At 43.2% G+C, this 25,328-nt stretch overlaps 1 protein-coding gene across 3 annotated transcripts in view; it reads left to right on the top strand.

Annotated features, from left to right (window-relative positions):
* The window catches only part of Fars2 (phenylalanyl-tRNA synthetase 2, mitochondrial), a 423,978-nt gene that overhangs the window by 278,906 nt on the left and 119,744 nt on the right, over positions 1 to 25,328 (top strand). For all 3 annotated transcript variants that reach the window (XM_021180053.3, XM_021180052.3, XM_085831173.1), the window contains one exon: positions 17,707 to 17,858. In XM_021180053.3, coding sequence (XP_021035712.1) covers positions 17,707 to 17,858 — 152 coding nt within the window. The remainder of the gene's footprint in view (positions 1 to 17,706; positions 17,859 to 25,328) is intronic.

The following is a 25,328-nucleotide window of genomic DNA, read 5'->3' as shown; positions in this document are numbered from 1 at the left end:
AAAGAGGGAAGGAGGAGGTGGAGAGGAGAAGAAGAAGAAGTAAATGAACACGAGGAGGAGGAAGAAGGAGGAGGAAAATAAAGCCTTGGAAAACTGCACAGAATACATTTTGCCTCTCAAGCTCATCAGATTTAGGCTTGTAAGAAAAAAGATCCCTTTCAAGTGTGGGTAACAGTGAAGCATTGCAAACCATTTTGAGTCCTCAGGTTATTTGGGGTGGAAGTTCTGAGAAATGGCCTATAGGATGCTGTTTGATTCTATTTTATTCAGACCTAAGCTAAATTTCTCTCAGCATTGCTAGGTAGTCGAGGCTGTGATTGGGGAGCAGGAGAGCCTGGAGCTAATAGAGTGTGGGACTGCTTGCTCTTGCCGCTGTAACCCTGCTAAAGACCCACACATAGGAGTTGTGGCCACCTGACAGGCATAAGGGACACCTTCTCTAGCCTTCCCGTCAGTGTCCATCCTCACTCCGCCCTGTTAATCACCGCTGCAGCTCTTCCCCTGCTGAAGCTTCTTTTGATGTCTCTAAGTTCTGTCTGGGAGGAAACATGGTTGCGATTTTCTCCTTTGTGGGATGGGACACCTTGTGGGTGTTACAAGAGGACAGAGTTGGCACTTTTGAAATTTCCTCAGAAGGCCAGATGTGCACTGGAGGCAGCTCGGCCATCTCCAAGCAACTCACCTGCACTGCCTTTTCGTCGTTTCATTCTTTAGGTTCATGTTGTGAACTGGGCTTTCTGCCTCGTCTGCTGCTGATTTGAATCAGCTACACTAACACGACTAGCAACTGCCTACTTAGTCTCTCTGTCCCTTCTTTCCTGGGGATTTTAGTTGGGGTCTAGGCAAATGGCAGAAACCATATCCATGATTGGGTTTTTGTATAAAGAGCCTATTATTAAGATATACCAACCTTTGAGGGAAGAAGAAGAAGATGAAAGGAGAAAGGAAGGAATCATGGGGACTGCAGATGCAGGATACTCCTCCATAAAGATGAGGTAGCCAAGGAAGAGACTAACATCAATGCATCTCATCAGCATGGCGGAGGAAGGCTTTCTCAGAAGTGCCTATGGAACCTGGTAGCTAGCTTGGAAGAGCACAGTTCTGCAGGAATTAGGAAACCTACAGTATGAGTTAAGCTGCTGCCAGTGGCCACACTGGCTGGACTCTGTGCAGAAGACATGGTGCTTTTACTATAGACTGCGGATTGGTAGATATCCCATGATAGCATTCAACAGGAACCTTGCTTTGACTTGGGAGTTTGTGTCTTTACCCTAGGTACCCCATATCTGGTCTAATCCTCTGCCTCATCTGAAAAAAGACTCATCCTCATGGCCAGCTTCTCAGTCACAAGGGGAAACAGTTGGTGCTTTGCACATGCAGGGCTACTGTGCTTGGATGTTCAAAAAGGCATTTATTAATCACCTTTTTTGCCTTTGGTATATTCCATTTGCAATGGCTTTATCAGGATGTGACTCTCATCAGAAGCATAGGAACATCTGACTATATTTCATCCCATTTCATTTTCATAATGATTTGATGAAGGAGTTTACTGCATCAAGAGAGCCAGAGGGAGCCTGAGAGACAAAAGAAATGGCACAACCATGGTGGGATCAGCAGACTTGGGGAGGGCTTCAGGAAGAGAGGTACACTGTGGGCATGCTGTGAGGTATGAATGTGGGGAGTTTGGGGAGTCACATGCAATGTGTGGATTCCCCTTCTCTTCTCACTCTTATCATGCACCCTTGAGCACAGTGCCTTCCGCTCTTCCCTTTCCCCATCCGCAGAATCTGGATCACACCATCTGCCACACTGCACGGTGAGGATGGGAAGTGAGAGTTGAATCCTGTGGAGGTAACCAGCATATATGGCAAGTATGAGAGAACAGAAATCAGCACATGTGGCCTCAGGGTAGATCCTGCCTGCATGTTACTCATTTTGAATATTTTGAAGAGGGAAATTAGTCAGTAGTGTGTCTGGCACGGCATCTCTGAGCGGATGATCTGGCTTACTGGGAGCCTCTGAGGACTTGAGAGAACTCTGAAAAGCCCTGTCCTGACCTTTAATGGGTAACATTTATAGACTACCATGATACTCACTGGGGCCCTTGGAGAAGCAGGTATAGGATTTAGTACAAGTTAGCTGACCGCTCTGGAAGCCACAAAATGCCCTTGCTGGTGGTTTTTTTCTGGCCTCTGACAGAATGGCAGGGCTGAGGTAACTAGAGGGACCTACAGTTTGGTTTTCACTTGGCCTTTTCAATTTACGATTTAGAAAGGACAGGCTCCAGTAATCATTGTCATCTGGCTTCCTTGTTTGACTTGTCTAGCTGCCTGACTTGTTTAACCCAGTGCTTCTCAGATACACTTGACCCTGACTGGGTCTCTCAAGGTACCCTCTCCACACTCTCGGAAACAGTTTTCATTCGACATCAGCCTGTGAACTCCTACCTTTTCTGGTGAAGAAGCCATGGTACAGAGGGCATTTTGTGTTAGGTCAGAGACCTAGACGTGACCTGAGAGCAATGTACCATGTGGTGAGGGTTCCTTTGAAAAAACTGATTGGCTATTTTTCTCACAGTCAGATTTGACTGTTGATCTGCCATGTGGGCCAGGTTCTTTTGACTGTGTTCCCAGGGTTTGTCCTCTGAATAAGTTTACCTTAAGGAGACTTCATTTCCTGTATAGAAGGTTTAGTTGTCCCTCAAAATCAGACAAGAAAATATAAATACCAATTGAGCTTCACAGTGATGGCCAAACTGGCCTGTGCCCCTGGGGCATGAACACATCTGGCACTTAAGGACACGTCATGCTGAGCGGTTTGTTCTGTTCCCCTTCACTTTGGTCTGTGGGGTCTTGGAAAATGGGAGTGAGGTCTGAGTGGTCAGAGCAAGTAGCACAGGCCAGGCGCATGGCGGGCTGAGGAGGTACCCGTGCTCCTGGTGGATACAGCCTGGGCTCAGGGGTGGGTGGGCCACCACAGAACCCCGAGTGACTTTATCTTACTTTGACCTATGACCCTCTGTGAAATTTGCTGTACATTGTGTTAGAAGTATTTGGACATGGTACCAAAGGCAAAAATAGTTTATATTTGTTCCTAAAGTAAGACAATTGAAGCCCTTGTTTATTAACATAAACTCCAATATTAAAAAGCAGAACTTTATGTAAAGAAATGGTGATTTGAAGGAAAACACATTTGTATAGACTGCAGTTAAATTTCTGTGACCATTTTATTATACCCCAAGTTTGTGACTAAGTATTAATATTTTTCCTATAATTGTCTCTTCTATGTAATATTTGCTGTTTAGAAAATATGTAATATTTAAATCCCACAGCATTATGTGCAGTGGATGCAGGTGAAAGCTAACGGGTCCCCCAGCCTGTCACCTCCATGTGTCTGTTCTTCCCACCTCACCCCCTTTTCATCCTGCAGACCTTCTGCCCTTGCCTAGAGCGGCTAAGGTGTTTGTATTTCTTTAAAGATTTAAGAGCTCAGGTTGAGTTATTGTCCCAGCTACCTTTCTACCCATTGTTTTTTGAGGTGATAGTAGACTGTTCTAGAATTCCTAAATTAGTAAATGTTTTAAAAAGTAATTAATTCAGCTAAACCTACCTTTTCTGGCTATTTCTCTTCAGCTGTGGTAGAGACAAAAACTGCCAACACAGTCAGGAGAGATGTTCACTGTGGAGATGAACCTCTGCAGAGAGAAAGTGGGGGCCAGGAAGAATGCTCACGCACAGCGTGGAGGGATCTGATCCCCAAGGCTCTTAGGCCTTGTGGCTATAGAGGATAGGTAGGGTGAGGAAGCAAGTCAGATCCAAGGAGGCCCCAAAGGCAAAGACCTTCTTTATTTGAGCTTTGAAAAAGCTGTTGTAAACTGTGCTTCAACCCTTCAGTTGGTGTTTCTTTTGTTCATTTTTCTCCAAGGACTCGATAGTCAGCAGACCACCTCTGAATGTATTCAGGCATGCTTAAGTCACTTTCAGTAGTTAGCACCCATAGAATACTTCCCGGGGTCTGTCAGAATATGGAACTCTGTAGGAACTGGGATGACATTAAATGAGAAGGAAGTAAAATGATAGGAATGAGAAGGTTAAACCAGGCCTGACCATTTTGAGGTTGCTGAAACAGAATACCTGAGATTGGTTGCCCTGTAATGAAAACAAACGTATCTGGCTTATGGTTCTGGTGTCTGGTGTCCCAGCAGAATGGTATCATCTGGCTGCATCACAATGAGGCAAAGGGCTCTACTTGAAGACGTATGTGCAACAGTGACCAGATGAGGAAGAAAATTCACCAAGTGGCCTCAGTGTAGAAAAACTCACTCTCTTGGCAAATAATCCAATTGCTTATGACCCACCTCCTAGAAACAAGCATTAATCCCTTGTGAGGTTGCATCTGCTCCTAGGCCCAACTCTTTTTTTTTTGTTTGTTTGTTTTTGTTTTGTTTTGTTTTGTTTTTTTTGAGACAGGGTTTCTCTGTGTAGCCCTGGCTGTCCTGGAACTCACTTTGTAGACCAGGCTGGCCTCGAACTCAGAAATCTGCCTGCCTCTGCCTCCCGAGTGCTGGGATTAAAGGCACAACTCTTAAACATCCCGTCTCCTCTGAATACTGTTATGCTATGGAATTAAGCCTCAGCGTGTGTTTTAGCAAGGACAAACCACATTCAGTCTGTAGCAGAGATTTATAGATTAGCTTCCCATAGCTTTCGGTTTGATTTGGTTCTGTTTTGCTTTGTTTTGTTTTTAAACCTAGCTTCTCCACTCACTTTAAAGAAAGCAGATGGTACGTTCATACCTGTCTCGTGGTAAACATGATTAACTGAGAAACTTTGCCTACCATACAGTGATGGCGTGAGATGGTTCAGATGCATACAAGAAAGTTAGTGGAGGATTTCAGTGACGTAGCAAACCTTCTGCCAAAGCCCGAGGAGAGGCCTATGAGGCTTGAGATGCAGCGGGGTTTCAGTGTGTTGACAGAGGTATCTGAGCATCTCTACTATCAACTTTAGAACAGTTTTCATCACTCAAAAGATAATAATTTAATTTGGTGATTTTTTTTTTTTTACTTGTGTAAGATGTCTTCTGCAGTTACTTCTTTAACTAAAATCGTATATGATATTTGAACAATGGTATCTAAGCCTTCTTCATTCATTCTTTCTTTACTAACATTTGTTTTTCCTTAAACTAAAAAGCATTTCCTTCTGGGCGGGGGGTGGGGGGCACTTTAAATCTGGGATTGGATCCCCAAGACCCACAGAGACTATGGCCTCTTCACCCTGTTTAACAAAGGGAGCACACCTGATCTTCATTTTTCAAATGATGGCGTTTTGTGATTACTCCTACAAAAAGCCTTCTAGGGTTTAAAGTAAGTGTGAGAGCGCTCAGAAAGACTTGAAACTCTGCCTCTCCCCTTTAGCACTCACTCGTTGGAGAATTGGAGGCCATGTTATAAAGACTCTGACAGTTAATTGAACCCTCAGTGCTTGTTCTGCCTGACTCCATGATGAAAGCACTTTGTTTTCTGTGATCTTCAGAAAGAACTGAAAGGTTTTGACAAGGTAGGAAAAATTCAGGAGCTTCCTCCCCATATTGGAATGAATGTTGAGAACTCGGTGAGCCTTGTACAGTTCTTGGAGAAGAAATGGAACCAAAGGTGCCTGAGTAGACAGTCTGCCTGCCTCTGACTACAGTGTGTGCCTAGAACTCAAGGACATTAGGGAAGAGTAAAAACAAGGTATTGGAACAAAGTAAGGAAATCTGTAAAAGTCAACAGAGTCATGAGTTTAAAAATAAAAGTCAACATTTGTAATAAACCAAACCTACCAGCCAAACTTTATAAATAGTTTTTATTACCAAATGCCTACATGGGTTTAAAATAAAGGCTGTCAAACATTTTAATGCAGAAGCAAATAGTACATACAATTTATGTAAAAAAGTGATTTTTAAGTTCCATTGGATAAGAACACAATCTTGTGGACAGTAAACAAGCTGGAAGTACTTGTATATCAGGATAATTAGCCTAAGAGGTACATGAATCATTTGAAAAGGAAATGTCAGGGAAGGCACCACAGGGATAAATGTTAGATTTGGTCTTATTTACATAATTGTTAATTAGGATGAATAGAGTTCTGGAAAGAGTAGAGGGAACTGAGCCATTTCCTGTGAGCCTGTAGTGGACTGCATGTCTGTGTCTTCACAGATTCCAAAGTTAAAATCCTAACCTCCAGTATTATTGTGTTTGGGTATCAGGAATCTTAGTGAAGTGGTTAGGGCATGAGGGTGGAGCTCTCAGAAGTGGGAGTAGGTGGCCTGTGGACTCTGCTCAGTGATGAGAGCTTACTCTCAAGCATGAGGACCTCAGCTAGGAACCCTGTACCCATGCAGAATCCTAGCTGTAAAACCATGCTGTATCACTAGGGCTACTGGGGTTGGGTAGGGGTAGAGACATGGGAGGATCACTTGGGTCTGATGGCCACCAGCCTACCTATAAGTTCAGTAAGAAAGCCTGTCTCAGACCAGTGGGGAGGCAAAGGATCTAGTCTAAGAGGCATGGCAACTCTAGTCTACAGGGTGAGTTACAGGACATCTAGGGATACACAGAGAAACCCTTCTTGAAAAACCAAACAATGGGGTAGAGAGTGATAGCTCTGGCCTCCAAATGTAGCCTGTGTTCTCTCAACGTCTGTCTTTGTCTCTGGGTCTGTCTTAAACACACACACACACACTGAGGAAGAGTACTGAGGGAAGAAGTGCCTCCCAGCCTCTCAGTTTCCTTCTAGAGCTATAAAAAGTGTTTGTTATTTAGGCCATCAAGCTGTGGCGTTTTGGTTTTAGCAGCTACAACTAAGACAGAGTTCTCAGTTTTAAATGAGAGGCCCTAAAACTAGACACTAGTAATAGTCTAGCTCTGGTAGATATGCTCTTCCTGAATGATCTTAGCCAAACTAGACAAACTAGTTAAAGCTCTGTGCTTCAGGTCCCTCAGGAACACTGTGGGGCTGTCTATAGTATCTGTCCATGTATTATAGGACTGCACTATGTGTTAATGAGACCGTGCACATAAAGTGCCTGCTTGGCACACAGCTCCCCAGGGAGGCTAAGGGTAGTTAAGAATATAATCTCATTAGAATTCAAGGGGCCACCTTAGGAAGGGTTTAAAGCTAGCTGAAAGTCATCTTGACAGCTGCAGAAATCTGAAGAACTTGTTAGGGGAACAAGACCCTTTAATGTTGGACAACTGGTCAATGTTAATCCCCATCCCCAAACCCAAAGCAAGTGTCATAACTAAATGGAAGGAAATTTGGAGGTGGACTTTATTATGATTGACTAGAGCCAGTAAAACTGCATTGTGGAGGGTGGGGCTCTGCCATTCGGACTCAGGAATACCGAAGCCTAGAATGATGTAAGGTAAGAGGATGGTTTCCATGTAGAAACAAAACACTGAATAAGGGAACACCACGCCAGGCCGGCTACCAGCTGAGCTTACAAGGGTGGTCTTCCTTGAGACTATTTATTGAAGGATTCTAGCAGGCCCGAGCATGACAAAATCTGGTGTCAGCAGGCTTTGCCTTTCCCTCTCCCCTCTCTCCTTGTAAACCATAGGTTACATCCTAAAGCTAACCACTAAGGTCTATCTCCTTATCTGGATACTTTCTTATGTCACATTTGTTCCTAAAGCTGACTCCCAAGGTCCATCAATCAGAGTCTCCTTTGGCTGCTCTAATTAACTTGCCCAAGCAGAACATACCACCACATCTTAGCCCATTCTAACACAAACCTCCCCTCTTTCCCTCTTAAAGTCACACCTGCAATGTTATTTGCTGCTGTTTACTTCCTGTCTTAGTCAGGGTTTCTATTCCTGCACAAACATCATGACCAAGAAACAAGTTAGGGAGGAAAGGGTTTATTCAGCTTACACTTCCATACTGCTGTTCATCAACAAGGAAGTTCAGGACTGGAACTCAAGCAGGTCAGGAAGCAGGAGCTGATGCAGAGGCCATGGAGGGATGATCTTTACTGGCTTGCTTCCCCTGGCTTGCTCAGCCTGCTCTCTTATAGAACCCAAGACTACCCCAGCCCAGAGATGGCACCACCCACAAGGGGACCTTCCCCCTTGATCACTAATTGAGAAACTGCCTTACAGCTGGATCTCGTGGAGGCATTTCCCCAACTGAAGCTCCTTTCTCTGTGATAACTCCAGCTGTGTCAAGTTGACACACAGAACCAGCCAGTACACTGCCTGAGTCAGAGATCAGACACTTGACTTTTCTTCCCCACTTCTTAAGGACTTCTCTGTGAAAACAGGTGTATAGGTGTGTTTCGTCCTAATCCAGGTTCCGGGAGTGAGCACCCCACTGTGTGCTGGTCCCTTCACTTAAGACTTATTCATAGAAGCTAGAGATTGTGATTTTATTATAGAATAAAAACAAGAGAGCCTTTGAGGATTGTAACCTCAGGAGAGTCGTTTATATGTGGAGGAAGAGTCTGACACAGGTACCAAGCAATATACAAGAGCGTTGTTAACCAGTGTACAAGAGTGCTGTTAAACAGTATACACAAGTACTATTAACCAATGTACATGTGTACTGTTAACCAGGATACCAGAATGCTGTTAAACAGAATTTCACCTTTACACCTTTTATTTCATTCTCCTTGGCAAACTTAAAATTCAAAACTGGCCTGGCAGTAGTGGCACATGCCTTTAATCCCAGCACTTAGAAGGCAGAGGCAGGCAGATCTCTGAGTTTGAGGCCAGCCTGGTCTACAGAGTGAGTTCCAGGATAGTCAGGACTACACAGAGAAACCCTGTCTCAAAATAAATAAATAAATAAATAAATAAATAAATAGATAAATAAATAGATAAATAAAACAATAAAACAAACAAACAAAAAATTCATAACTGGCCATACACATCTATTACACTTATCTGTCAATTGAGCTGCCCAAATCAACATTTTAGCCAAATAGCTACTGTGTATTCATGCATGTCACTCATGTTATCTTCACCGCCATGGAATGGTCTTGGTTTGGCAGGAAAGGACCTAGCCAGTTACCTAGAGACGTGGATGATGTTTCTTTACCCAGACACAGAAAAAGACAAGCCATCGCTGCTCACTCTCTCCAAAAGGGACCACACTCTCCCTGTTGCTGTGATGAAATGCCCAGAAAAAAATAAAAATAAAAAACAACTTGTGGAGGACAGGGTTTATGATGGGTCACAATTTTAAAGCCAAGTCTAACGTGGTGGGTGATTCCTGGTGCCCTGAGCTTGAGGTAGCTGGTCACATTGTATCCAATAGGAAGCAGAGGGAAGTGTGCCTGGGCTAACCTGGCTTTCTTTTATACAATTCAGGATTCCATCCCACATCATGGTTACTACCATAGAGCATAGGTCCTCCTACCTCAACTAACCTAAGAGGCTAGTCTCTCAGGTGGCTGGAGATGCTGTCAGCTTGACAGAGATTAACTGTCATAGTTGTGGCATAATTAGCCACTAGATGGGGAGTCATCAGAGTTTATGCCTCATCTCAGAGTTTGGGACACTACGAGTCAGTCACTACTGGGTTGAGAACTTCTGAGCATCTACCCCATGCCTCTGTTCTAGCCTCTGATGGTTCTCTCCATCGATGGCATTCTCCCGCTTGCAGACAGGTGGTCCCAATCTCTGTTGCTATTATCCTATGATTTCTTCCTGCATGTGTACCTGTCTCTAAAATAAGGATTTCCCCAATTTTATAAATATACCGGTAATATTGAATTAAGCCAATCTATAAATTCCCTTTATTTTTTTCACTATATTAGTTCTGTTCCTTTAGCGAACCCTGACTAATATAGATGGCTTTTATGTAGGTTCTGGGGATTCAAACTCAGGGTCTGTTGTTTCTGTAGGAAGTACTCTTGCGCACTGAGCACCTCTCCTGTACTCAAAAGGAGGACTTTAAAGTTAAGCATATCTGATAGCTACTGTAAGATGATAATGATGCGTTGATGCATACTTCCATAAGTAGTTATAGTCTTCACACTAGGAACATGTGTCCATGTAAATATGATTTATTAGCAAAATACAAATTTAGATTTTTTTACTCCCTTAGTATAGTCATCCCAAAAACGTATATATGAACTGTATGCCTGCCTCAATTGTGACTATTGCGCATTGACTTAACACCATGACCCAAAAGCAACTTACATAAGAAAGCGTTTATTTTCATATTACACTGCCAGACAACCAGTTCATAATGGGGAGTCAGGTCAAGAACGCAAGTAGATGTCTGTGAAAGAGAACTGAAGCAGAAGCAGTGAGAGAGAGCCACACACTGGTTTGCTTGCTTAGTGTTCTGAGCCCTCACATCTTGAGCAGTGACTGAGACATTGCCCCCACCGACTTGCCTACTGGCCAGTCTTATGGAGACATTTTCCCAAAAAAGATTCCCTGCTCTCATGTAAGACTAGGTTCATGTCAAGTTGACAAACCAACCAGCACACACATCGATTTCCTTCTTATTCCAAGCTGTCAAAATCACTGGGCTTGTCAATCTTAGAAGTGTTTTATAAACGTCTGTATTTGTGAAAATAAGTTCTTTAAGGAAGCATGACTTAAGCCTCACATTTGCAGAGCCCTGTGCCCTCCCACTCAACAGAGAGGGCTGGTACGTGAAGGAGTGGTCCAGTTGATGCTACTTCATAGGCTGCAGTTCTTAGCCTGCTCCAACAACACAGAACTGATTAGAATCTAAAAAGAGAAAATTTAAAAGACAAGTCATTGTCCCACTGTTCCACTTTAAAAACCACACATTGTTCTGGGCAAGAGACAAATTCAAACACGTGGCAGAGAGCATGAACCTGAAAACGCTATGTGCTCCAGAGCTATTGCAGTGGAGGCGATGGTGTAGCCCTTATGCTGCACCAGGACTGGACAAGCTGAGTGTGGCCTCCTGTTCCAGAGCCTGTACTCTGCTTGAATGGGAAGGAGGCCCAGTACTACTGTCAGGTGTGGCCTCTAGCTTATGTGCGGTCCTGATTCACTGTTGCTCTGTCAGGGATGATGTGAGTGGGCACAGCTTCAGCAGCAGGGACCATTGGGCAGAGACCCAGATCACCATGGCCACCTCCACTTAAAGCCTGGAGTTGTACGTGAAGGACCCACAGGACTGTAGGCCAGGAAGAGTGAGTATGCCCACAGGTCACATATTTCTCAGGATGCCCAACATGAGCCTGTCAGCTTTGTAAATGAACAGTCAGGTTTTAATTGAGGTCAAGTGAAAAACAGTATTTAAAACACATGCCTCATATCTTCAAAAGAAGGAATGATGGAGGAAAAGTAACTGTAAAATAAATAAACCGGCCAGAAATTGTTAATAGGGGGCAAAACCATAAACATGAAGTATGAATAGTGGTGAGAAGGAAGAAATTGGCATCTCAGAAACAAGTCATAGATTCATTGAAGCACAGAGGGAAAGTAAGCAGGGGCTATGAGTCTCCAGTAAGGAAGAAGTAGATAAGCTATTGAAAAAGTCACCTGTAATGCAGACACAGATTAAAAACCTCAGAAGGTCGCTTAACAGAAGTGGAAGACAGAATGAGGAGTGGGCACAGACAGTCCTGATGCTTGCTGTTCCAGAAAACAATGGAAAGAATGACTGAGCAGTAGTGGCTGGAATCTTTCAGAATTAGAACAAGCCCCAGACTCTCTGGTTAAGAGCATCCTGTGCAAACGGAGCAGAATAAATAAAGATAAATGCATACTCACCCTCATCAGAGGCAGACTGCAGAGCCTTAGGGATAAAGACGCAGGCTTCCAAACTGTCAGGAAAGAGAGACACATTACCTGGGAAAGAAGAGCGCTAACTGACAGCACACTTGTCATCATTACTAATAGGTATCAGGAAATACTTTCAAAGTGCTGAGGCGAAACAACCACAGCCCACAGTTTGTGCACTGCCAAACTATTTAAGTGCAGGCGACTTTAGATGTGGAAATGCTGAGACGATTTGCCCGCTGCAGATTTTTATTGGGGGAAAAAAACTATTCAAGGATATTTGTCAAAGAGAGCAAGAGAGAAACCCAGGTGCTTTAAGGTAACAGTGCAAAGGCCTAGGTGTCACTGATGTGGCCCCAGCATGTGGTGATACTGGGACATAGTGTCTAGGAGGGAGGAAGTTAGGTCATGTAAAGTATCTTTGAGAGAGACATTGAAACTCCACCTTTCCTGTTTCTCTCTTTGTTCCCTGGCTGCCGTGAGGTGAGCGGCTTCCTACTCTACTCTCTTCTGACATAATGTCAGGCTGCCTTACGCGGGCTGGAAGCCCTGGAGTGAAACCTCTCAGACTGAGCCAAAACAAGCCACTCCTCCTCTTGTATCATTTGAGCTGTTTTGTCACAGAAAGGAAAGCAAAGACTAGTAAGAAGGACAACGTTAATACCTAGAAAGGTGGAAGACTTCACTTTGTTGTAGGTTAGCTTTACAGTATGAAGAAAATGCCAAGAGATGGCTTTGTCAGAGGCAGAGGCCTGTGCTACTCCCAGCACAGAGTTCCTCTTTGTATTGATTCTCCCATCCCTGATTCCATGACAGAGGAGAGAAGTGCACCACAGGGCAGGGTTCTGAAAACCCTTACACTTAGGGACCTTTCTATATTTCAGTTGTTCTCTTCTCAGTTATTGAAATGGGGGACTGTTAACAAGGTTCCACTTGGTTCCTGAGGTGAACATTGCCATCATCATTCTGCTGAGGTAACAAATTTGTTCTTCTCACCCTATCTCACTCTTGTAGCAACTACATGTGCCTTCCACGTCCCTGCACAATACAAGCTGTCATGTAGCTCAGTAGCAAAGGTCTTGCCTAACTTGTCTGCTGTGCATGAGGCCATGGGTGTATCTCCCCCTCCCCCTCCCTCTCCCTCTCCTATTGAAATACACTAGGTATACCTAACAATATAGATTCAAAAACTGATGTAACACTGAGAGAATTACAATGAGAGTTTATGAAGTGACAGGAGTGGGTAATTTTATTATCTGTTATTAGAAACTGATAGGTCAAGAAAAATTCAACACAGAAAATGAAAGGGATGTAGATTTGTACGGTGCACTAAGAGACGGAGCTCTATGTGTGTATATGTGTGAGTGTGTGTGTGTGTGTGTGTGTGTGTGTGTGTAGAACTCTGTGCCAAAATGAAGATGGTCCAGTCTCCAACCATACTGAAAACATGTGCAGACTTGACCATGTTCTGTGATATAGAACAAGTTTCAACAAAACCATAAATAATTGTTATGTATTTTTCAATGTCTATGCAATTAAATTTGAAAATAGCAAGAGTTATTTTTAAAGCTGGAGGTATAGTTTCATGACAGCTGGATTTTTATCCCTGGTACAGAAATATATCTATATTTATATAAATATATTTTATAAAAGATACAGATATCTAAATGAATTTATTTGAAAACTAAAAGAATTTATTGTTGAGTAATGTAAAAATAGTGACATAAAATACAAATATAATATTTTCAGTATATCTAAAGATGTATTTAGAGAGACATGTTCTTATTTAAGGGCAAGAAAACCTTCAAACATCTGAATTAATCCTTTACACAGAAGAACAGATGGAAACCAGTGAACCAAGGAGATAAGGGAATTCAAGCCAGGCTTGCTCCATTTCTGTCCAGTTTAACACACGATGTCTGGAAAGTGAACTCTTTACCGCCCGCCCAGGTCTGTGGACTGCACCCCTAAGTGAGTCAGCCTGTGACAAGAGAAGCAATAGGATAAGGTTAGTGGATTTGGGACATATGTTAGTAAAATTAAAAACAAACAACAACAAAAAAAATCTTTTCTGATGCTTTATATCCTCCTTAGAAGCCAAGCCCATGCAGCCCCGATACAGATGCCCTGTGGCACAATGAACTCAACTGGAGTTCACCGGGATCTATCAGAGGGTGCTAGGCTTCCCAGATGGGCCAAGCATGGTAGCTCAGAGGAATAAGTGAGACATGGACTCAGAAGATAACCCAAACAGTCAGGAGGCCTAGGGTGGGCCTCGGCCATGGAAGCACATAACTGTGATCTTCCTGCCCAGCACCAAACATGGATGAACTGCGTTCTCTGATGTGCTAAGCATCAATAGTTGCCATAGAATAAAGTAAAAACAGTGATATAAAATACAAATATTTCAAGCTCAACAATGATAATACCGTATTAAGCTTTTCAGTCTAGCTGAAGGGGCGTTTAGAGAGACATATTCTAAAGGATGAAGTTTGAAAGTGTAGAGATCTCTTAGATGAACCCTGTCTAATAAAACTAGGACTTTGTTCCAAGCCCATTGGAAGCAGCAGCCATCATATAAAGATAGACAAGTGTGTGCTATGAATGTTTAAGTGTGTGAGTCTCTAAATAACTGTAAAAGGCCAACTCCAGTTTAGAAAGTTTTGCCTCTTGAAATTTCATTCACAGCTTTTGGTTTTCTTTTAATACTCTTTGATTTCATTTTCGTGTGTGTCTGTGTGTGTGTGTGTGTGTGTGTGTGTGTGTGTCTGTGTGTGTGTGTGTGTGTTTGAATGGTTTTGCATGTGGAGGCCTGGGGATGGTGTCTGGAATCACTCTTCCATCTTATTCAGTCAAGGCATCTAAATCAAATCTGGAGCTCTGACTAGCCACCTTGTTCTGGGCTCTGGCTCCACCTTCTGAGACTATCGAGATTATAGGTTAGCATAACCTATAATCCACACACACACACACACACACACACACACTGTTTTTATGTGACCTTTAGGATCCATACTCTGGTCCTCAGGCTCGTACTGGTACTGAAGACACTTTAACCACTGACTATTTCCCCAGCCTTGTTTTGAGCCTCTAGTGCATTGCTGTGGTCTGCTATGTGTCAGGGCAGTGGTAAAAGTAGCCCACTTGTTCTGAGACTTGACATTTGGTGATGCTCCTAAAATTATATGGCTAAATCTGGAGTTTGCTGCCGATTTTAAGATATCTACTTTGGTTAAGGAAGTTGCCTTCTGGTTCTAATTTGCTAAGATTTTTTTTCTTTTATAATGAATTAATAATGAATTTATCAAATACTTCCTCTTTATGAAATAATCATGGGTATTTTTCTTTGCATGTTAATTAATTTTGGCTTGAAATCACTCCTGTAATTTCAGAATAATCCTTTCTTGTCCATGTCTAAGCTTTATATTAACATACATTTTAACTCTACTAATGTTGTAGGGACATGCTTCTTAATGCTGCAACATAAATTGATGGACAGTTTTCTTCAACTGTGTGCAGGGCTTGTCTGATCTGGTCTTCAAGCCTCATAGAATGGGCTGAGCTTGCCTTCTCTGACTCAAGGAATATTTATTACAGAGTATTTCCTTTACCCTGACATGTGATAGAGCCACATCATGAACCCTCAGTCTAACCTTCTGTGTTAAGATGTGAAAAATAACTTCATTTGATCCATAGTTGTTGCTGTGGCTTTTCTATCATGAGTAGACATTATATGTTTAATCCAGGTTTTTAAATGTATTGTTACAGTTCCAAATGGGAAGAATCAAGCAAATTGGTATAAGCTTTTAGGCATCATTTTAACTTTTATAACGCAATTCTAGGAACTTCCACCAGTGATATTTTTTTAATGCTAGAGGCTGATTCTTACTAGGTAAGTATTCTATCACTGAGCTATTGAGCTATTTCACCATCCCTACCATGGTATTTTGGTGGTTAAGCATTTGGAGACCCACATCTTGGGGATCATAGCTCATATCATTATTTACAAAGCATGAGTTGAATTCCTATTGAAATACACTAGGTGTCCCATTGATACCTACCAGTTAGTAAAGTAACTGTTCCCTGTCTTCGTCCCCTTTGCTGTTGCTGTGATAAAATACTCTGACGAAAAGCATAAGGAGAAAGAGTTATTTGAGCTCCCACTTCAAAGACACAGCCCATCACGAAGGGGAGTCAAAGTGGAGAGAGCTTCAGGCAGCTGCTCACATCAAATCCACAATCTGGAACACATTTGCACAGCTCACTTGGTCCATATACAGCCCTGGATCAAAGCCCTGGGAATGGGAATAGTCCTGCCCACATTTGCAGATCTTCCAGCTTAACAAAGTGAAGGCACAGGTACATCTCCACAGATGCCCACAGGCCATTCTCACAGGTGATTCTTCTATTAAGTAGGCAACACCAGTCTTCATACTCCATTTAGTTAAACTAGTACTTTAGACTTCTTCTGTTGCTAATCTTCCAAACAGATTATAATGCAATTAATTGTGTGGATTGTTAATTTTAAATGCATGGGGTTTTAAGCTACACTTACTACACTCTATATATTTTAAGTCTCTTGAAGGGAGGCATTTTGCCTGACCATGTCACTATATTGGCTTGTCCACAGGCCGCTAGCACAGATGCTCTGTTGAGGTACCTTCCCCTATCTCTGTGACTTTGCCTCTTATCAGAACTCAGAAAATATGGTACCTCAGGTACCCACTGAGACTGAGGCTGTGGTCTCTATTCTCTAATCTCCCTAAAGTCCAGTGTTTCTTGAGAGAAAGGGTTGTACAAGAAAAAGAGAACGCCTCATTCATAACCACATAAGTGCCAGCTGCTCTCATCATCCCCGGGTTGTGATGGCAGCATCCTGACTCCCCTCTAGAGAGAGAAAGCACAGGGTGCTTCTCCGAGTCAAGGAGGTTCTGCAGAGAGCAGCCACACAGCAGCTTTGGGACTGTTTGAAATGTGCATTCTAAACTCACTCACTTGTTTGACAACTTATTGATATTTCCAGTTCAATATTCACTTACGTATGAGTCTTTAGTTCTTCAGAGAGTGTGCCATTTAAAAATTTTATATTTCTTCTAATCAATGACTCACTAAAGGGCTTATAGTAATACCAGATTTAGCATAAGTCAATTTATACATCTGCCCATCTCGAAAGTGCACAGATTTACGAGATGTTCCTGTAGGATTTTCTAGTTACATGCTGCAACACTTATCATTGTGAAATTACTTTTAAAGTCTATATGTGTGTCTATATATATAATTATGCTATACATATATACAGGCATGAATACAAATGCAGCATCTTTGAAGCATTCATAGCTAATTTTAAATATTTAATACAGTGACGAACAGCTGAATTATTAAACCAAGAATAAGTGGAATAAAATGGGGGAAGTGATGCATTTGTGTTTATCACATTTTTAAAGCATAATTAAAAAATAATCTCTAAATGATGGCTTATCAGCCCATTCCCTGATATTAATAATTAGAAATTATAACAAAGAATTGCTTTACTAATTGAAATCTCAGTTTTAACAAGTTTCTTACTTATTTCCCTATTAAGATGGCTTCCTGAAAGTACCACAAGAAGTTAATGAGTCCTGTGTTAATTAGGTTTGAACTTTTTTTTTTCTGGGGTATTCAAATAAAAAAAGCTGAAACATAGTATCTTCAAATTGCTTTTTAGTAAATTGACCATTAGTGACATTATAAATATATGGTAGTGTTATACATGAATGTGATAAGAATCTGAGGTATTCAAACTAGAATTTGCTAATTTTGAACACTGGTTTATCTTTTAAATTCATTTATTTCTGAAAATTCAAAACTAAAATCACGTTTTATAAGTATTTCCTAATTGATGCTGAAACACTCCATGGAAAATGTATTCTCAGCAACTAACAAGTGCATGTCTCTTTCTCCCATTTTGTCAGCCTCTTAGCAAGTACCCTGCTGTGTTCAATGACATTTCATTCTGGCTGCCCTCTGAGAACTACACGGAGAATGATTTCTATGACATTGTCCGAACAGTCGGAGGAGACCTGGTAGAAAAGGTTGATCTTATAGACAAGTTTGAACATCCAAAGTAAGTGAAAAACTTTCCAATTTTATCCCTTACCATCTCTGTGTGACAGATTCAACTTGGAGACTTATACCAGAGTTTTGCTGAAACCCCACACACCGAGACACAATGTCTTCTGACTCTGTACTGGGGGAAGGTTATGAAAACGCACATCAGTCCTCTGAAATGAACTCCTAAAATGGATTCTCCTTTCCTGCCTTGGTAAAGAAGGTATATGAAGCAGAATGTTTGAAAGTCCTTTGGTTTCAGAAGTGGTTTCTGGATGCATGGCGCTCCAGGTGCACAACTGATGGGATGGGGAAAGACTTCCAAATGAACTCAGCAGACCTTGGTCCACATAAGATCCACATAAGATCCACTGTAGGTCACATACTCACAGTGCCCCAAACGGTGCCTTCTTGGAGTGTTTGGTCTTGTGGGAGGGGCATATATTAAATAAATAATTGCACACACTTTCAGTCCAATAAGGGAAAACATGTTATCAATCAGTGAGCTGACACCAGCTGGGGAGTGGATCTGGCAGATCTTGATGGTGAGCAGATAAACATGAGGGGAAATGACCTAATGGTACCTGTCTGCAGTCCCACTGCTCCAGAGACTGAGGCAGGACCACTGCAAGTTCACAGTCAGTTTAAGCTGTACAGTAAGTTCAGGACAGGCTGGGAACTTCATGAGATCCAGAACCAACTTTTAAAAATTAACAAAAGGACAGTGACAGAGCATCTGCCTAGGTCTCACGCTCAATCTCTAGCACCGTAGAAAATACTCAGAAAAGGTACGCTGAGCAGTCCAGGGATGAAAAAGGAACATTCCAGGAAGCAAACTCGAAAGCTTATGTCTGTAATCATAGCAGTTGCAAAACTGAGAGAAAAGAATTACCTCAAGTTCAAGGCTAACCAGGGCCTTCATGAAACCCTACCTCAAAAGATCCAAAGAAAAACCTACATAAAACATAGAAATCAAATAGAATCCTCTGTTGGTGGGACAGTGACATGTGCAAGATGCTGAAGGCAGCAAAGACATATGACTGCAGGCTCCAGGGGGAAGCAGATGAAAAGGGTATCTCTTCGGTAGAGTTGTATCCACAGGATCAGGCAGGGCCAGAAGGTGCAAGGCCTGAGACTTGCAGTTTACATTAGCTGCAATTTGATGCTCCAGCGGTGCTTGAACAGGAAAGGTGGAGATGGTTATCTTCCTGACTCGTGCTTTTCCAAAGATTCTGCTTGACTTCCAGCCAGCAGAGGCAGGATGGCCCCTGATCTGGTCTAACAGCCCTTGCCATCCCTGTCCTGGTCTTGACATTTGTATCATGCCCTCACTGCTGCCGCCTTGCACTCCACACTCTGCCCTGCTGAACACTGTCCAGCTGTGTGCTTCTAGCTTTGCTTCTTTAACTCTCTTTTCCTGTGTGATGGTGGCCTTTGGTACTCACTTCCACCTTCTGCCTCATTCTCCCTGTTATTTAGATATCCTAAAGTTCACAGTCAAGGGTACGGTTTGCTCAGACTGGCAGTCTGCGTATACCTGAATGAGTGTCGCTTGAGTCAGACATAACATCCTTGACCTGCCCTTTCCTGTATTGAGAGTTTAACTTAGTATAAAGGAATCCAAGGCCACTTGACCTTTTTGGGTTTTTGTCCTAAAGGAGTTTTTGCTTTCTACAAAGCTGGATCAGGATAGCCCTCCACAAAGAGTAGCCTGCTCTTCCTGATGTGCGACCTCCTAGAAAGGAGACCTGACCATGCTTTTGGTTTAGGGAAGTTTTCTTAAATTGTAGCTTTACAAGTTTGTTCTGAGAACTTACTTTATCTGACTCTGCTCCTTTGATTTTTCTCTCTCATCTTTTAAATCTCTATTTCCATTTCCCCTCTGGCCTCCTTGCTGTGATCAGGTCTGACCCTGGTGTTACCTTTTCTGCCTCCCCTCCTTGTCTGCACATCCGTGCTAATCTTCGGTTACTATTTCCTCCTCTGTAACAGCCTGAGAGCTCACATCCCGCTCCTCCAATGCCGCCATCTCCTCCCTATTTCTGTTTTATCATCTTCCTTCATAGAGGAATTGCTTCGCTTGAGCTTATCAGTTCCCTGCAGTCTATTGTGGTTGATGTGTGTGTGTGGAGTCGTGGGTGCCTTTGTCACTCTCATTGAATGTCTTGGGTTTCCTAGACCATGTGCTTGCACAGCTTGGCAGGCAGGGCTGGGCGTTGCCCTGCGGGGAGGCTCAGGTCCTTCTTCACGGTAACTTGTTTTTATACCAGCAGGGCTTCCTTTTTCATGACTCCCAAGAACCAACTCTTCTTACAGGACTGGAGGGTGAACCCAGGCCTCGCGCTTGCTACTCTACCACTGACTTTCATCCCTACACATATTTCTGCTTTTTATGTTAGATGGGGTCTCACTGAGTTGCCCGGTCTGACCTTGAATTCATTCTGGCCCAGGCAGACTTGAACTTGGATCTTCCCCTTCTTGGCCTCCTGAGTGGCTCAGATTACAGATGTATATTGCCAGGTCCAGTTCCATTTTCCATTCCTGTCTCCCACCCTAAATCTACACTTGTTCAAAACATGTTCTCTTGTTTATCCCAGAGCGCACATTTGCTGAGACTTCCTTTGTACTTTGGATTATAAATTTAGCTTTGGGGTAAAAGCAAAGCCATTGTGTTTGGGGTCTTTTGATGTAAACAGTTACATGTGTTTCTTGACTGCATCTTATTTGCTTTCTACTTGATTTCCACTTTTGGAGCCTTTATGTGCCACTTGCCTCCTAATTTTGCATAAGATGCCTGGCTGAGATGCAATGGCTGGTGCTCTAGCAGCTCTTTTGTACCATTGTGTGAAGCTGTCAGGAGAGCAGCACCATATAAACCCAAAATCCTGGCTTTGGCATATATGTCACCTTGGGCCCTAGAACTTTAGGTGAGAGTGAAGTAGCTGATTGAAATCAGACGTTTGTCATTCATGACCAAAGTAAAACCTAGCTCTTACCACTGAGGACCACGTCAGAGGAACGATGTTCCTTAACTGTGCTGCTCACTGTGGGGTAATTCTCAAGCAGTCTTGAGGACAGACATTATCATAGTCTCTCCAGTTCAGATCAAGGCTACTTTGTGTGCCTTCTTATCTCTCCAAATATCTGACTCTCTGTACAAAGTGTCCATGTACAGGCTGGCTGTGGCTCAGGCTGCCCTGAGCGTCAGATGTGGCCTGTGGGCTACAGTTAGCTGACTCAAGACCTCACTTCACAGAGTTTGCAGTCCTGGCCTGAGAGGCTGGCCTTCCTGAGTATCCTGTGCCCTCTGCTCCATCAAAAGACCCCCTGGCTGAGTGTGGAGTCAATGGCTTTCTGAGCTCATACTTGCCAGTGCCCACCTCCCTATGAGCATTCTCTGCAGACCTAAGTGATGCTACTACAAAGGAGCCTGGACTTTGTCTCCATTTGATATCCACCACTGTGTCACACACCACCATGGGAGCAGCAGAAAGATTTTCTCCGAAATAAACGAGTTGTTGAATAAATTGGGTATTGTGTTTGCACATCTCAGGATGTCTGAGGAAAACATAATCTACTGAATATGGGACTAATTTCATAAAGTTCAACAAATGGAGGAACTTTGTGTCTATTATAGATAATAATCTGTCTCCCTGCAGGAAGATGGATGCGTGGCTTAGGAAAAAATGGCATTTGGTTTTTGCTGGTCATTCAGAACCTTTTTCCAGAAGGTCACTGTGATTCCCTCTATGGGCCACTAAATGTACTAAAGGGACTCTGCTTTCCAAAAGTTTAACCTAGTAGCCAGTGCCACGGTGGCCACTTCCCAGGGTTGCTGTCCAGGACTCTGGATTATTGCTGGCTAGGTCTGTTGTCTAATGAAGACAAACCGTAAGTCACTGTGCATGTGCCTTCATCTCCCTTAGGAGGCATCAGGCGTCTTTAGTCTCCTAGTTCATACAGCTTTTAAGAAGTATAGTGCCAAGTTTATTTTCCTATGTGACATAGGAATTCAAAATCTTTCTAGCCTGGGGCATAAGAAAGTGGAGCTCAGAAACCTCCCCATTGTCTGCAGGCTCTCACTGCATTTGGAGTGTTACTACAGCAGGTTACTGTGAAATACAGAGATAAATTATAAAGTAAAATGCCCCCAAATAGGATGGTTTGGGTTAAGTTTAAGACATGTTTTTGAGAGAATTGAAATGTTGTTGAGATTTTTACATATTTGGGTTGACTCTTAAGAAGTGCATAGTGGTAAAAATGCATATATCCAGGGCTGGCTTGAGAAACAAGATATAGTGATGTCCCCACACCAGCTCTGTTTGTAGATACAAGTCTCTCTAGAAAGCAGGTCTCCCACTATTCATGTGGTCATTATGAGGTCTTCTTGACCTTGTTAGTCAGAGCTGTGATGCTACAGGGATAAATCCTGTCCCAGGGTCACTAGAGAAGAGTGTCAGTTTTCTTCTTAGTCGAGATTATATCTACTAGTAAGTAATGCTAAATTCTACTACTAACGTAGTCTTTGTATACTTTATATACTGTACTTCTGTTTATCAAATACCATATTTTTTTGTAGAGATTATATGTCCCTTTGTAATCTATCATCTCTTACTACATTGTCACAGAGGGTATACCCAATCACTGCCATTTTCACAGGCTCCCAAAGGGGTCTTCACTGGAAGAAGTTCTTCTCCAGGGGGACAGCCTGGCTCTCTCGGGACAGAAGGGATTTACTTAAGGATATACTTGAATCATAACTGCAAGGGTCTTGGGAACTGAGGCATTTCTGAAGGTCTAAGACCCTCCACGTCTGGATATTCTGTCCCGTTTCTTCCGTTTCTCAACAAGCCTATATTCAGCTTCCCACTTCATACACACACCTCATGGTGTTTCCTGTGTAATCCTCTTCATTATTACTTGTGACTTCTGGAGGGAGCCACTAATAAATTACACTCAACTGGTGTAATTTATTACCACCATCTTTGGGGCAAAGGGCTTTGATCAGGCTGCCTTCTGGGGCTCTACAGTCTGTGGATGGCCACGATGAGGCCAGGAATCCAGTTCTGGAGTAGTTGGGACCACTCAGCAAACAGCTCTGCTCTCCCATACAATCTCTAGGAGGGCTGATAGGACTGGATTTTTCCAACCAACCCATAAGTGCTGCCTCCCTTCCCTGTCTAGGGTGCTCATGTGCCAGCTCTGTGATGTCTCTCCATTGCTCACTCATGTCTTACACTCATTTACATGGCTGCAGGTTTAGGGTGAGAGTGTCCTGAGGGCTACTGCATAGTAGGTGCTGTGTTTGGAATGCTTTTAATTTTCCAAAATCATGCTGAGGTTTAATTACCACTGTGATAGTCCCGAGAGGTGAACCTTTTGAGATGAGACGTGTGCATGTCACAGGCTGTGCCCTCGTGGATGGGGTTCTTGCCCTTCTGGAGGAGGATTCAGAGCTCCTGTCCTGTGCTTCCCATCCATCATGATAGGACACAGTCTTGGTGCTGGTGTCCTTTTGTCCCTCCAGCCTTGTGAGCTAAGAGGAGCTATACAAAGTTAACAACACATGTCCCTCCCAGACATCGGTCTACTGCCCCTCATCTCATACCTGCAGACTGGGAGGAATTACTTTCTATTTTTTTTTTAACTGTCCAGGTTAAGTAAGGTACTTTGTAATAAGCAGTAAAAATAAGAGAGAAGTAGCTCACTTCCATCTCATCTCAGTGTTTGGAATGGTGGTGGGAGCCTTACTGTTCTCAAGCACTTGCTTGATGAGTGGGTGACTCATCTTCTTTCTTAGAGGAGCTTTCCTTGGCTAACATATGACTCTGTTAACAGAAGCAGAGCTGATGTGTTCAGTAGAAGGAACGTGGAACATGTAGTTGGAAGCTGTGGGTCAAGTCCTGAACTCATGTCTATGTGTAATATACTGAGCTTTGATTAGCTCATCTGCTACTAGAAGTGAAATTTTTCCTCAAATAATTGCCTTAAACTAGGGCTCCATGTGTGATAATGCCTTGGACAGCGGCAGGTGGGAGCCTCTATTTGCTAGTCACACTTGATCTTCTGAAGGAACCAAATGAGGGCCCTATCTGAACTGAAAGACAACAATGAAGGTTGGTGATGATGAAGGGGGAGGGGAAGAAGAAGAGGAAGAGGGGGAGGAGAAGAGAAAGAGGAAGAGAAGGAGGAGGAGGAGAGGAGAAAGAGGGGGAGGGGAAAGGAATCTGCTAATCTTTGGAGAGCCCTAGGTATAGAGAGTTTGTCAGAAGTTGTGTCCCTTGAAAATGACAGCATACAGAACCATAGAGATGGCCAGAGGCAGCAGGGTCTTCCTTTGAACTTGCCTGTCCCCTTCCTTTTCTGTTCTTCACTGCAGTGCTGCTGCAGGGACAGAAGAACTTGTCATGCTTCTGGCGGCCTGGACAGCGATTCTAGGATCTATTTTTAGCTAGGACACTGGTTTGTACCTTTCTTCCTGCTTTCCCCATGCTGCCCTTTTGTAGCATCCCATGAAGGATATATCACATTTCCTTCACATAGCATCCCTCTGTGCTCACAGCATCAGCCAAATCAAAACAGTCACTTAGTCCCTCAGCACCTGGTTTGGTCCTCATAGCACATCAGTGCTTGCCAGAGGATTCTATGGGATTATCTTCAGCCCTGCCCTGGTTGTCAGGAAAGTCCTTAAATAAACAAGCACCATTGTTTCAAACAAGAGTAGCACCTTACTTTGTCTTAAATCCTTAACTGACTTTTACTTCCTGGTTTGGCTGAACCTTGAGACAAATACAGCTTAAAGTGGGAGGCCCAGCAAATCCCGTGCTGGCTGAATGGAAAATGTGAGAGAGACAGTCAGTGATGTGAGCAGTATCACACGAGCATGGAAAGGTGCAGGGAACCCAAGCTGTGAGTTCAGAAGGAACAAGAGGCAGCCTCTGTCCCTGTGTGCTGCTAGAAAGGAATAAGGTATGATCAGTGATCTGCTTGTTACACAGTTCCAGGCTGAGATGTGCCTGGTGAGCATCTGGTAACGGCCTTCTCATAAGGGCCAAACACAAGAGAAAGGAGCATGCTGCTCTTGACGCTCCTCACAGAGCCATAATCCCACCGTGGGACCCCTCCTTTGAGCTCTTTGATCACCATTATTTCCTGTCCCAGTTTGCTTCTCTGTTGCTGTGATAAGACACTAGCCACAAACAACTTGGAAAGGAAAGTGATCATTTTAGCTTTACAGGTTACAGTCCATCATTAAGGGAATCCAAGGTAGGAGCTTAGAGCAGAAGCCATGGAGGAATGGTGCTTGTTGGCTTGCTCCAACCAGGACCACCTTCCCAGGGTGGCATCACCCACAGTGAGCTAGGTCCTTTTCCCTTAATTAGCAATCAGGAAAATGCCCCCACAGCGCCAATCTGGTGGTGACAGTTTTTCAACTGAGGTCTCCCTTCCCAGCTGTGTGAAATTGTCAACCAACAATAACCATTAT

Source organism: Mus caroli, unplaced genomic scaffold (assembly GCF_978045245.1).
Source record: "Mus caroli unplaced genomic scaffold, Mus_caroli_1 scaffold_15, whole genome shotgun sequence".
NCBI lineage: Eukaryota > Metazoa > Chordata > Mammalia > Rodentia > Muridae > Mus > Mus caroli.
The sequence above is the reverse complement of the archived record's forward strand: the minus strand, read 5'-3'. Positions and strand labels throughout refer to the sequence as shown.